Genomic DNA, 13,852 nt, shown 5'->3' with positions numbered 1-13,852 from the left:
GATTTAGGCCTCTTGTGCCAGTGAGCCAAATTGTGAATGCAAAGGAAAAGCTCTTGAAGGAAATTAAAACTGCTGCATCAGTGAACATGAATAAGAAAGTGAAAGCAGCTTTATTGCTGATGTGTAGAAAGTTTTAGTGGTCTGGATAGAAATCAAACCATCCACAGCATTCCCTTTTACCAAAGCCTTATCCAGAGCAAGGCCCTAAAACTCTCTTCAACTCTATGCAGGCTGAGAAGGATGAGGAAGCTGCAAAAGAAAAGTTGTGAAGCTAGCAGAGTTTGGTTCATGAGGGTTAAGAAGGAAGGCATCTCCATAACATGAAGTTAAAGGTGAGGCAGTAAGTGCTGATGTAGGTGTTTGCAGCAAGTTATCCAGATCTGGCTAAGATCATTAATGAAGGTGGCTCCACTAAACAGATTTTTCAGTGTAGACAAAACAGCCTTCTGTTGGAAGGAAATGCTAACTAGGACTTTCATAGCTAGAGAAGAGAAGTTATGCTTGGGTTCAAAGCTTCTAAGGACAAGTTAGGGGCTAATACAGCTGGTGACTTGAAGTTGGAGCAGTCTTTCTTGACCACTGAAAATCCTAGGGTCCTTAAAAATTATGCTACATCTGTTCTGCCTGTGCTTTGTAAGTGGAGCAACAAAGCCAGGGTGACAGCACATCTGTTTACAGTATGGTTCATGGAATATTTTAAGCCCACTGTTGAGACCTGCATCTCAGAAAAAAAGGATTCCTTTCAAAATATGACTGCTCATTGGCAACGCACCTGGTCACCCACTCTGATGGAGATGAGAGTAAGATTAATGTTGTTTTCATACTAACAGCATCAATTCTGCAGCCTGTGGATCAAGAAGTAATTTTAACTTTCAAGTCTTATTTAAGAAATATATTTCACAAGCCTATAGCTTCTGTAGATAATGACTCCTCTGTATCTGGGCAAAGTAAATGGAAAACCTTCTGGAAAGGATTCATTATTCTACATGCCATTAAGAACACTCATGATTCATGGGAAGAGGTCAGAATATCAATATGAACAGGAATTTGGTAGAAGTTGATTCCAGCCCTCATGGATAACTTTGAGGGAGGGGTTCAAGACTTCAGTGGAGGAAGTACCTACAGATGTGGTAGGAATAGCAAGAGACCTAGGATAAGCAGTGGAGCCTGGAGACGTGACTGAACTGCTGTGATCTCATGATCACACTATAATGGATGAGGAGTTGCTTCTTATGGATGAGCAAAGAAAGGAGCTTCTTGAGATGGAATCTACTCCAGGTGGAGATGCTGTGAAGATTGTTAAAAATGACAACAAAAGATTTAGAGTATTCCATAAACATTGTTAATAAAGCAGCAGCAGGGTTTGAAAGGATGGACTCCAAGAAGTTCTATGCCTAAAATGCTACCTGACACCATCACATACTATAGAGAAATAATTCTTGAAGACTCAATTTCTGTGGCAAACCTTGTTGTCATATTTTAAGAAATTGTCACAGCACGCCAACCTTGAGTCATCAACATGGAGGCAGGACCCTCCACTAGCAAAAAGGATCACAATTCACTGAAAGCTCAGATGACAATTAGCATTTTTTAGCAATGAAGTATTTTTAAATTAAAGTATATCCATATTTTGTTAGAGAATACTACCATATCATGTAAGCATAACTTTTGTATATACTGTGAAACCAAAAAGTTAATTTGACTAGCTTTACTGAGATACTCATTTTATCAGAATAGTCTGGACCAAACCCACAATGTCTCTGAGTTCTGCTTGGATATCCATTTGTGAGTTCGGTTTTTTAAAAATTTACTGGGGCCCCTGGGTGGCTCATTTCGTTGAGCGGCCGACTCTTGGTTTTGGCTCAGCTCATGATCTTGGGGTCCTGGGATTGAGCCCTGCATCAGGCTCTGTGCTCATCAGGGAGTCTGAGGATTCTCTCGCCCTCTCCTTTTGCCCCTCGCCTCACTCACATGTACTCCATCTCTCTCTCTCCCTCCCTCTCTCAAATAAATCTTTAAAAATTTAAAAATAAAAATTTATTTATTAGGTCATTATTGCCAATGGATATCAAACTAAAGTTCTCTGGTTTGCTTTTTAAAAATGTAGCTGTATATTGAGAAAGTCCCTCCCTGTCAATAAATATTCTTCTATAACCTGGTTTTTTTTAGAGGGAGTATTTAAATTTAAGTGTTTTTTTCAGTTTACTGTTATGGAAAGATAAGTGAAATTTTCAAGTGAACACTAAAACTAATGTCTCCATTAAAGATTCTTCACCCCATTTGTCACAAGGGCTTTTATTTCCTGAACACTCACTCAGAGTCAGATAACTTAGTAAATCTTTTCCTCATTAGTGTTCTGAAGACCTCTACAAGAGGTCCCCTGGGCAGACACTGAGAAATACTGCTAGGAAATTGTAAGCCAGCTATCTGCCACCTGCTTCTGGGCTAGTGAATGTCCCACAGCTCTGATCTGGCATACATAGCCTTGGCACTTCCTTGACATTGGGACCCAGGAGTACCCAGCCGTGGCTGGCAGCCTGCAAGGAGCACACAGACCTGCCTCTGTCTCCACCTTGCACAGCTCATATGGCCGTACCAAGTGGAAAAGGTTCCTGGGAGTAAAATATCTCCTAAGCCTGTGGCATCAAAGAATGCCCTTTATTGCCAGTGTCTTTGCTTTACAACTCTGACCACACATTTTTTTCCCTGGACTTCTCGCTGACATTTGGAATGTGTGAAGTTAACTGACATTGGCATTGTGTCAGAGAGATGGTTGAGCATATAAGAATAAGGGCATTGCCAGGCACAATATGGTACAAACAGGATTATTCTCTTTATATGAAGTTCTAGAATAGGTAAAAACTAATCTCTAGTGATAGAAACCAGATCTGTGGTGTAGGAGTTGGGTGAAATTGAGAAGAGCACAAGGGAACTTTCTGGGGTGTTAGAAATGTTCTTTTCATTGATTAGGGTTTTGGTTATGTGTATGTGTGTATGTGTCAAAATGGATTTCATACTTTAAAAGGGTACATTTTATTGTATGCTACTTACACCTCAAGAAAGTTGATTTTTTTTTTTTTTAATAAAGTGGGCTTTGGAATTAGACCCTAGTTTGAAACTTGCCTCAGCTACTTGTGAGAGATCTAATACCTGTGCCTTGGCTTCTTGGCTTGTAAAATAGGGATTATAATACCTGCATTTGTTGTAGGTTTAAAATAGGATGACATAAAATTCTTGATACAGTGCCTGGTATGTAGTAACCCCTGATAAATAATTGTTACTGTATCTGTGGCAATTTGGCATTCATCTATTTTGATCCCTGATAAAGACTATATGCTAATATGAAATCAGGGTGGATAAGTATGAGCCATGTTGGAGATATTTGGAATTACCTGGTAGCTCAGGTGATTAGGATGATTTAGTCCTGGCCTTAATCCCACTTTTTTGGGCCTTTGCAGAAACGAAGCCAATTGGTAAAGAAACTGAATGACTCTGATCACCAGTCTAGCACCTCCCCTCTCATGGAAGGCACTCCGACCATCAAATCAAAGAAGAAGCTATTGCAAATCATTGATACCACCCTGCTCAAGTGCTACCTCCATGTGAGTTCTCTGAGCTCTCAGTACCCACAATTGCCCAGTCCCCTGAAACCGGGAAAGTGCTACTTTGGAGTCCTGCCATTAGAGTGAAATCTTTGATAATGGGAACCACCTAGTCTTTGCTTGACACCTCTGAGCTTCTAGCAGTTAAGAAAATAAGGCAAGATACTGCCCCAGAATGTGTAGTAGGCTGGTCTTCTCTGCTAAGACTGGGAGTTAGTGCTACAGAATAAAGAGACAATGTTTCCTGAATATATCCCCTTCCTCCTCCTACTCCCCTCCAGAACATTAAAACCTGCTGTGTGAAAGAGTATACATAATGCTGTAAAAGCCACACCTGTAGTCCTGAAGAAGGGTGGTTTGCCTATTCTTGCTTGTGTTTCATCCCTGACCTTTCAGCCTGAAGCAAACCTGGGCTAGGTGGGGGACGGGTGGGGGTGCTCCTCCATGATGCAGCGTCCCCTGAAGTCCTGCTTCCTCTGCAGACGAACGTGGCCTTGGTGGCGCCTCTGCTGCGCCTGGAGAACAATCACTGCCACATCGAGGAGAGTGAGCATGTGCTGAAGAAGGCGCACAAGTACAGTGAACTGATAATCCTGTATGAGAAGAAGGGGCTCCATGAGAAAGGTGGCCGGAGGAGGGGCTTCCCTGATCTGGGAGGGTCTCTATGTCATAGGGGAGACCTACTGAAGTATGATAACTCTTCCGTGGGGATGTGCCTTCTGGAAGAGGCTCATGACCTTTTTGGGGTGGGGGGGTGCTTCATGGCCAGCTCTGCAGGTGCTGGTGGACCAGTCCAAGAAAGCAAACTCCCCTCTGAAAGGCCATGAGAGGACAGTGCAGTATCTGCAACATTTGGGTAAGTCCAACTTTTGAAAGGGAAGTAGGAAAGGATTGTATTCACATGGACCAGATCTCCCTCCATTTCTGATTCTAGCTAGTCAGTCCCCTCCCTCCCTTGTTCACTCGGCTTTGTTTCCCCCCTACAGTGGAACTATGACACCCCCTCGGTATGCAGCCAGCCTAGTAGGGCCAAGTGACTGGTGCTTGGGACAGAACTATCTGCCCTGGAAAGCAAATTTGGGGGCAACCTTTGCACCCGCCTCCCCAGTCCTGTGGACGGGGCAGGCTTCACCTGCTGACAAGTCTATTCCCTTCCAGGCACAGAAAACCTGCATTTGATTTTTTCGTACTCGGTATGGGTGCTGCGAGACTTCCCAGAGGATGGCCTGAAGGTAGATCATGGGGGTCTTGGATTTATCTCATACCATGCTTGGTCTTGATTCTACTGAGGACAGTGATGGGTGGAGGGGGAGGAAGGATTCATGCAGTTTCTCTGGTGTTCAGATGAGTAGCCTGGGAAACAGCCGATAGTGTAGTATAGTGGAGAATGCCTTGTGCAGACATCTGGAAGCTGGCATCTGCCACCTAGTCTGGCACAGTTGCTACAGGTGCCATCTGGTATACCCTTCCCCCTTCAGAAGTCCACTTGACCCTCCACCGTGTATGTGTGTGTGTATGTGGTTGGTTGGCCGCATTGCAGTCAGATGGTTCTGCTGTTGGAACTCAGGTTTGTTCCCACAGATATTTACCGAAGACCTCCCGGAGGTGGAATCTCTGCCACGAGACCGAGTGCTCTGCTTCTTAGTGGAGAATTTTAAGGGTCTAGCTATTCCTTATCTGGTAAGATCTTTTTTGGTCTGAACTAAAAACATTTCAATGTGGGAACCAGGACCACATGGGTCAGTTGTCGGGCAATTCAGATTGGGGTTTGTGTCACTTGGGGATTGGTAGAAGAGTAAGGAAGATTATTTCAGCATCTTCTGAGGAAAGAGATCTTGGTAGATCAAGTTGGCAATATTACTTGGGTTGAATGCCTTCTAAATCTGGGTAAAGTACAGAGGGATAAAAGAGAATGATGTTCGAGAAAAACATCTGAAAGCCACATTTGTATGGTCATTCAGATTCAGCTGTGACCACTGGGCAACCAGATTGGTTTTAAGTACCAGGATGCAACTATTATTTAACCTTAACTACATGGGCTGATGTGAGAGTTTGGAGGATTATGGGACAAATTAATAAAGGAACTTAGATTGCAAATCTAAGAAGATAATCCCTAATGTTGCTGGGCTGTATTCCAAAATTTCCTGGTGGTTTTAAAAGAGCTGTCGCTTAATTAGGAGATGGTTTGGATGGGACCTGTCAGGCCTTAAAAATGTGAGGGAGACTGGGTGACGGAGATGGGTCACAGCTTACAGGATACCAGGTAGACCTGTGTCTTGCCTCAGGAGCATGTCATTCACGTTTGGGAGGAGACGGGCTCTCGATTCCACAACTGCCTGATCCAGCTGTACTGTGAGAAGGTGCAAGGTCTGATGAAGGAGTATCTCCTGTCCTTCCCTGCAGGTACCAGTTCTCCTAGAAAGCCAGGTGACCTGGAACCCAAGGGTGTCTTGTGGCATAGGGAAGCAGGCCTTACTGTTCTCTATGGGCCCTGGTGGGTGGGACGTTCCTCTGAGCAGCCAGGGCAACTAAGTGACCCAGCATAGGAGACTCAAGAGCTCTTGTCTGGATCTGGGCATCTCCGTGCATCACCCCTGTGTGAAGGGGAAGGAACAGATTTGTCAGCTGTGCTGAGAATGGGTTTGCATACAAGAGTGTGCAGGTTTTCTTTATGTCTCAAGCTGATGTTTTGGGGTCACGTAGAGACCATAAACTAAGAAAAGCCCAGCTGGAACCCACTCTGGAGGCCCTTTCTGATCATTGTGGTGATGTCATCGAACCCCATCCTCTTCATTTTTCTCAATGAGCCCACATTGCTGCCCAGCAGCATCCTTTCATACCGAGCTTGGTTCCCTTTAAGGCAAAACTCCAGTCCCTGCTGGAGAGGAAGAGGGTGAGCTGGGAGAGTACCGACGGAAGCTCCTTATATTCTTGGAAATTTCTGGCTACTATGATCCAGGCCGGCTCATCTGTGACTTTCCTTTTGATGGTGAGTGTCTGGCTTTTGGCCAGAAGCCACATCAGTGGAAGGTAATGGAAAAAAACACATGTTTGAGGCCAGTTGTTTCTGTCCCATCTGAAGACTCACTTTTTTTTCCATAACTGAGAGGAGTCTCCTTGGCTATGAACCACCTGGCAATCGGTGGCATCAGTACGTGTCTTGGCCACGTCCATTATTTAGCGATATTTGTGATCTGGCATAATTTGTCTGAAAAAGACACACGTTTCTCTGATATATAAGCTCTGGGAGAGCAAAGCCCAGTGTTTACTTTCCTTAGCTGGAGTGCTTGGCACATTGCAGGCGCTTATTATGCATTTGGTTGTTGGATGAGAGTTCTTACCCAAATTAGAAGCAATCACAAACAAAATGGTATAAAGTACCTCCTAAAAAATAGCTCCCTCTGCCCTCTTTTAAATTTTAGCAATTTTCTCCTTGAAAAAATCCCAAGTAATACAAATAGTTTCACCCACTTACCTAACAGCCTAGCCTCTGGCCTGTGCTTGCACAGTGGTGGTGATGATTACTCACACCCCTTCCTCCTCCCAGGCCTCTTAGAAGAGCGTGCACTGCTGCTGGGGCGCATGGGAAAGCATGAGCAAGCGCTCTTCATCTACGTGCACATCCTGAAGGACACAAAGATGGCTGAGGAGTACGTTGACCCTGCCACCGCACCACCCAAGGACTCCCGACAGCAGGCTCCACAGACAGAGGAGAGGCGGGGGAGACAGAGGCAGAAAGCCACCTCCCCTCTGCTCTGCCTCCCATCCTGGCCCCTGATTGTGGTGCCATCATGAGGCTGCTCCCGCGGGGAGAATTGATGACCTCTCTTTAGACATGGCTGCTCTGGCCTAGTCTCACCACTTTCTCCCTTGCAGGTACTGCCACAAGCATTACGACCAAAACAGAGATGGCAACAAAGATGTAAGTAGTGACACTGGCCCCAGGGAGCACATGCGCTCTTCACTGTCCCTCGTAGCACACCTCATGCCCTTGGGTTTGGCCACAGGTGACACTGGTGGGAGTAGCTGAGATCACGGTTTGAATGTGTGTATTGAGGAAGAAGGCAAGGTGACCATACATCTTGGTTTCCTTGGGATAGTTCTGGCTTATTGTCATGCATGTGATTATCAGTAGCATGCCTGCCCTTTTACTTTCAAAAGAGTCCCAGGTTGTATAATAAATTATATGGTCAGCCTATTGAGGGGTATCTGATGGATGCAGTCAGGTGCACTTATATACTCGGTCTAGAATGCATGTGGATTCATCAGTGTCTGGAGACATTTTTGATTGTTATGTCTGGGAATACAGGGACAACTGGAATCTAGGTGGCAGAGGCCAGAGTTGCTGCTAAACAGTGCACAGGACAGCCTCAACAAAGAATTATCCAGCCCAGAATGTTGGGTGCTGAGGTTGAGAAACCCCGTGTTACTGGTACCAGTAGGAAAGATGGCATCTCAGCTTGGGGTTAATCCTCACCTGCCAAAATTGGTAGGGTCACAGCCTCAAGGCCAGATTCCTAGGAGAGATCTTTTTTTTTTTTTTTTTTTTTTAAGATTTTATTTATTTATCCATGAGAAACACCGAGAAAGAGAGAGGTAGAGATACAGGCAGAGGGAGAAGCAGGCTCCATGCAGGGAGCCCGATACAAAACTCAATCCTGCGACTCCAGGATCACGCCCCGAGCAGAAGGCAGGCGCCAAACCGCTGAGCCACCCGGGGATCCCCTAGGAAAGATCTTTTTGTGTCATTTTGCAGTGTTGGCATTTTGTCAGCAGCAAAATGTATAATTAACATAAGGCATTTGATTTTTTTTTCCTCAGGAAAAACAGTTCTTAATTCTTACCATCTTCAGTTGACTGGCTTTACCAAAATCTTTTAAAATGTGAAAAACGGAGCAGCCCAGGTTTTATAAACCCTCTTATTTTTAGGTGTGGTCATGCTGGCGGGTCCTGGGAGGCTTACTGCCAGCCTGACCTATGTGACTTGTATGAGACAGGTGTATCTGTCCCTGCTCCGGATGTACCTGTCGCCCCCTAGTGTTCATTGCCTGGGACCCATCAAACTGGAACTGCTGGAGCCACAGGCCAACCTCCAGGCTGCCCTGCAGGTCCTCGAGCTGCACCACAGCAAGCTGGACACCACTAAGGTCAGGAGTTCTGTGCAGATGGGAGGGACCTGGGGGCACGCTGAATGAGAGGAGGGCACTGAGAAAGGCACTGGGGTTTGAGAGCTGTGTGGCTTCAGACTTTTCCTCAGGTTCACTCCTGTTATGGCTCATCCTGTTCCCATCTCTGTTCCTGTCCCTAGGCCATCAACCTTCTACCAGCAAACACTCAGATTAATGACATACGTATCTTTCTGGAAAAGGTCTTGGAAGAAAATGCACAAAAAAAACGGTTCAATCAAGTGCTCAAGAACCTCCTCCATGCAGAATTTCTGAGGGTAAGAACCTTCCAGACTTTAGGGTGAGGTTGTACCTTTTAGCATGAGACACACATTACCTATAGACAAAAGCAGAGCTTTATATTCCTTTAACACTATAGCTCAAACTGACACAGTAACCAACTTGACATTTAGTTGCAGGGGTTTCAGTGAGAGGCATCTGTGGGGGCTGAAGGATGAGACTGTGCCAGCCTCTGCCTTCTGTGTGCTGGACTATGGGGCTTCTGTCCCAGTCACTCTCCTCTTCTAGGTCCAGGAAGAGCGGATTTTACACCAGCAGGTGAAGTGCATCATCACAGAGGAGAAGGTGTGTATGGTGTGTAAGAAGAAGATTGGGAACAGGTGAGCCTTTTCTCCACAACTGTGTAGCCCCAGCTCTGATGTGGTTCCTGCTCAGGATGGATTTCTTCCCCTTAACTAAAGGGAAAGCATGGCTGCTGATTATCTTGGCCATGGTTACTTCCTGAGCTTCCAAAGAGCAATCCATGTTGTCTGTTGTGAGTTAGCTTTGAGGATTTAAAGACTTGAAATGTATGGCATGTACTCTTGACTTCTTGCCTGAAAAGCCCTTCCCTTCTGGCAGCTAGATGCTGTGATGTAGCGAGTGGGTGTGTGTGAGTTGTATGTGGGCAGAAAGTTCTTATCTTTTAGGGTGTGCCTGTTAAGGAAGAAAAAGATCTTTCCATCTGCTGCTTCATGACTTGAGTAAAATCCTAAGCCAGTGTCATTTTGTTAAAGCATGTACTCTAGTCTCCCCTTTCCTGAGAAGCAAGGGTGCTTTGTCCTTTTTCTTATGTGGGTGGAAGAATCTTTGTCTTTAGAAAGACCTAACTTGCTGTCCATTGTTAGAATTAGCCTAAAACTTATTCTGATGGGCATTGTCAGCTCTCCCTAGACTGGTGCTGAGGCAGGCTGGTAGCCGGTTCCATCTGCCCTGGATTTCACATTGATGACTTAATAAGAAGTATTCTCATATTCAAACAGTCTTCAAACTGCATGAGCTCACCCTCTGTTTGATTATTTGGCAGAGACGGTTGCTATGTAAATCCAGAAGACGCTGAGGATGGGTCCTTTCTTGTGGTTAGGGTGGGTTGCTTCTGGGATGACACCTGGGTGAAACACCTTTTCTAGGAAGTGGTCTTCTTTTAGAAGTTGTTCTCCCTCCTGAGCAGTCTTTCTTCCATACAGTGCATTTGCAAGATACCCCAATGGAGTGGTCGTGCACTACTTCTGTTCCAAAGAGGTAAACCCAGCCGACACCTGAGCCCAGCATGCCAAGGATTCTTCAGATGGACAGTTCAGCTATCCCAGAGAGGAGAAGGAGCACCGGCCTTAGGATTGGGGGGCTGGCTACATCCACCACCAGGTGTCTCCCCATTTGGACACGACTGGCTACCTTGAGCCCTGGAATATCTCTGAATTTATCAGACTTATGGTCTGGTGTTACCAGCTTTTTGATAGAAAAAGAAGATATTAGCTATACCTTATATACCATTATGTTGCAGGCAGTTTCAGAGAATTTACTACCCCCGTTGACGGAAAGAGGTAGGGAAGGGCATCCTCCTGCCTTTGCACACCGATCACCTGAACAAGGAAAGTGTCTCAAGTGTCCGTACCCCCGAGATTGTTTATGCAGAGTTTTCTATTAAGACACGTGCAGGACTTGACGTGGAACTCTCTGCATGGTGGCCTGGAGTCTGGGAGGAGAGCAGTCCTAGGGCTCCCCTCGCTTCACTGGCTGGCCCTGGCTCTCAGGTGACAGCAGTCATTTCTCCATAGTCACAACCGCACACCTCCCTCTCTCCCCCCCACCCTCATCCCCTTGGGTCTCCCCACTTATCTCTTCCTGTTTCAGTCCTCGCTATCGATTGTCTTCCTTTATCTCCCTTCACTGTTCCCCCCCACACACACTTTGTCTCCCATTTTTCCCATGCAGGGAATAAGTGATATAAACAAGATAAAATGAGAAGCAAGAGGACATCTCAGTTTTCAGCATACACTGATTTGATCATTGATTGTCAGGTATGCTGTAAATAGGTCCTCCTTGGATAAGAGCTGTATGCCTGGAAGCTTAGGGGAGCACTGTCCTCCATCCCCCCTGGAGCCGTATGTGACAGCGGCTCTAAGGACGGCCTGCACTAGGTATAAGACCTCTTAGGCAGACACCTGCAGCGGTGCCTGCTCCTAGGCTGCTGCTTGAGTGTCTGTGAGCCAAGTGCTTCATACTTTGGCACCTTTCTCTTTGCAGCCAGTGTGGTCTGCTTACCTCCCAGTTCAGCCTGGCAGTCCTTCTCCAGCTTTGTTCTGCTGGGGTTGGAGGCTGCACTGGCATGTCACAGGTAGGTGGATCTCTGCTACACACAAGACCGATCAGATGGGGAACTGACAGGGATGTGAGGTCAGGCATGTTTGTGAGGTGCCCAGGGACAGCTGAGAGCACTGCGGGAGGTGGGAGTAGTGGCAGCACATGGTTTTATGAAGGAACTCACTGCCAGATCCCTGGAGCAGGAGGCAGGGAGACCCCCCTCCTCCCAACAGAGCACTGAAGGCCCACAGGAGGAGTGGCTAGCACTGCAGACCGAGGATCTACAGGCAGAGCGGCCCTGCATCCTGTCTTCCCTGTGATTTGCAGACATAGCCTTGATGCTGCTGTGTTTTTAAGGTGGGAAGGGTGGGCAATGGCGCCCAGCCCTGACAGTGTTTTAGTAGCCTGTCCTTGACATGCTGTGGTTCTTTTTAAACCGATGCTCTGTGCCATGTTGGGCCTGTGTTGTAGGCCAGCTGGCCGGTGTTGTAGACTAGGCTTCTCCCTGGCACACTGTCTCGGAGGGTCTGAAGGTACAGAGTATGTGCCCTCAGCATCACACATGCAGATAGGGGCTCTGCTCAGGTTTGGGAGGCAAAGTGGTGCTTCTGAAGAGCCACATCCTAACTGGCACGAGAAGCATTGCTACCCTTGGACCTGTTTGCACAAGCTCAAAGAAGCTTCCCATGTGAGCAGTAGTAAAGTCATCAAGCCAGCCCTCTGCAGCAGAAACCCACCCTGCGACTCAAACCCCGTCTTCCTGGCTTGCTGTGTTTGTATCTTCCATTCCCACAACCTGTGTGGCACATGTGTTTGAAGCAATAAAGAATGTGTATTTTCTTTCTGGAATACATAAACCGCGCAGTTTTCCCAAACTCCATTCTTCCTTCCCTGGACTCTCTTTGCCCTCTCTGGAGGTACAGAGAAGGCTAGAGACTGGAAAGCTCTGTAATGACTTATGAGGATCTCTTATAATAAACATCATAAAGTAAGGAGCCAGCCAATTTGCATCTCTTTTTCTTCCCTTCCTGTGAAGTTTGATGGAAATAACAATGAGGAGATAATGATTTAGCTAAGAATTGAGAAGAATAAGCCAATTAACGACAAAAAAAGTCAGTATGACACCTCTGTCATGTATGTCTCCATCTGTGCCATAGAGCACAGCTACTGTGGCTGGTGGCTAATGGTTTGACGGTGCAGGTACAGAACATTTCCAGCATCACCAAGTTCTGTTGAACATACTGGAACTCCAGCTAATCCCTACTATTTCCCCCTGCACTTCACATATTAGGGCCTCATGCCTCTTCCTGCAGCTCCTAATGACTAGGAGAATCATGAAAGAAAGGTATGGAATTGGTGGGATTGAAGGGACTAAGGATGTTTGAGAATTGGAGAAAGGATAGTTCATGTTGGCCAGCTCCAAAAAGGCAGTTTGGTCCTTCTGTGTCCCCCTCTTGAGCCATCTGTGGTCATCTTGAGTTTTCTTTATTGAAGCCCAGAGCACGTGACTTCCAGGAGAGAGTATCATCCAGCTCAGAGCATGGGATGTCAGAGCACTCTGTGTGCCCCAGGTAGCTCCCTGCCCTCACCCGGGCCCCTCTGAGGTGAGTTCCTCCACACGCTGTGCATGGGTACCAGCAGCGGTGTGGCACTCTGGCATCTCAGACGCCAGCATGTGTCTTGGCTCTATGCTCCAAATTAAGCAGAAATAGGCCCTTCCCTTGGAGACAGGCCAGTGGCAATCATCTGCCTTTGTTTTCTGAGAGTTTCTGGTCTAAACTTGCCTACAGGGTTCATTTTGGAGTTGAATCACCTGTTTGTAGATGTTCTTTTTTTCAATCTCCACCTCAAGCCTGGGGGAAGAGTAGAGATGACTAAATCTTGGTTGAAGAACAGAAATTATCTCCCAATAGGTTACTGCCCCAGAGATCCTTTCTCCTGGAAACTGCCTATCTTGGCCATCCAGATGGCCACAGTCCACAGAAAAGGGGACATGACGTTCATCGGTAGCCTAAGGCTTACGATGGTCCAAAGAGTACTCTCCAAAGCCTTATCTCCAGTAGCTTAAGGATAAACAGACCTGCTAAAAGCTGTCATTGATGCCACCTGACCATTTCCTTGCCTGTTTACTTGGGGCATCCAAATATATCCACTGATCTAGCAAGAGGTCTCGGGCAAAAGCCAACAGAGCCCTGAGGCTGTGAATTTCCTCAGGATACAGATGGATCCTCCTCACCTTTGGTTGCATAGCCCAGTATTGGTCTGGTACACAACAGGCTGTCAGTGTTTGAAGAATAAATGAGAGGGGTCACAGATTAGAAACACATTCAAGTCCAGCTAAAACTGAACCAGAGATTTCTATGCTTCTGCTTAAGAGTCATGGGCCAGGTGGGACTTGAAGGGCAGATGGTTTTAGAACTTTTTTTCCAGCTGGAGAAAATAAGGCTTGATGTAGCGCTTCCTGGCTTCCATCCCCTGGGCCTGCTGTGTCAGCACTGTCTA

General features: G+C 46.4%; 1 protein-coding gene across 2 annotated transcripts in view; it reads left to right on the top strand.

Annotated features, from left to right (window-relative positions):
* VPS39 (VPS39 subunit of HOPS complex) overlaps positions 1-12,349 on the top strand; it is a 47,105-nt gene extending 34,756 nt beyond the window's left edge. For both annotated transcript variants that reach the window (XM_072808693.1, XM_072808691.1), the window contains 13 exons: positions 3,459-3,602; positions 4,085-4,226; positions 4,372-4,458; positions 4,761-4,834; positions 5,184-5,282; positions 5,888-6,005; positions 6,463-6,591; positions 7,150-7,252; positions 7,479-7,524; positions 8,600-8,749; positions 8,911-9,045; positions 9,296-9,387; positions 10,234-12,349. In XM_072808693.1, coding sequence (XP_072664794.1) covers positions 3,459-3,602; positions 4,085-4,226; positions 4,372-4,458; positions 4,761-4,834; positions 5,184-5,282; positions 5,888-6,005; positions 6,463-6,591; positions 7,150-7,252; positions 7,479-7,524; positions 8,600-8,749; positions 8,911-9,045; positions 9,296-9,387; positions 10,234-10,309 — 1,395 coding nt within the window. In that variant the 3' untranslated portion in view covers positions 10,310-12,349. The remainder of the gene's footprint in view (positions 1-3,458; positions 3,603-4,084; positions 4,227-4,371; positions 4,459-4,760; positions 4,835-5,183; positions 5,283-5,887; positions 6,006-6,462; positions 6,592-7,149; positions 7,253-7,478; positions 7,525-8,599; positions 8,750-8,910; positions 9,046-9,295; positions 9,388-10,233) is intronic.
* The last annotated feature ends 1,503 nt before the right edge of the window (positions 12,350-13,852 follow it).

The sequence above is a fragment of the Canis lupus genome, chromosome 32 (assembly GCF_048164855.1).
Source record: "Canis lupus baileyi chromosome 32, mCanLup2.hap1, whole genome shotgun sequence".
NCBI classification, from domain to species: Eukaryota; Metazoa; Chordata; class Mammalia; order Carnivora; family Canidae; genus Canis; species Canis lupus.
This window is presented reverse-complemented; position numbering and strand designations above follow the sequence as displayed.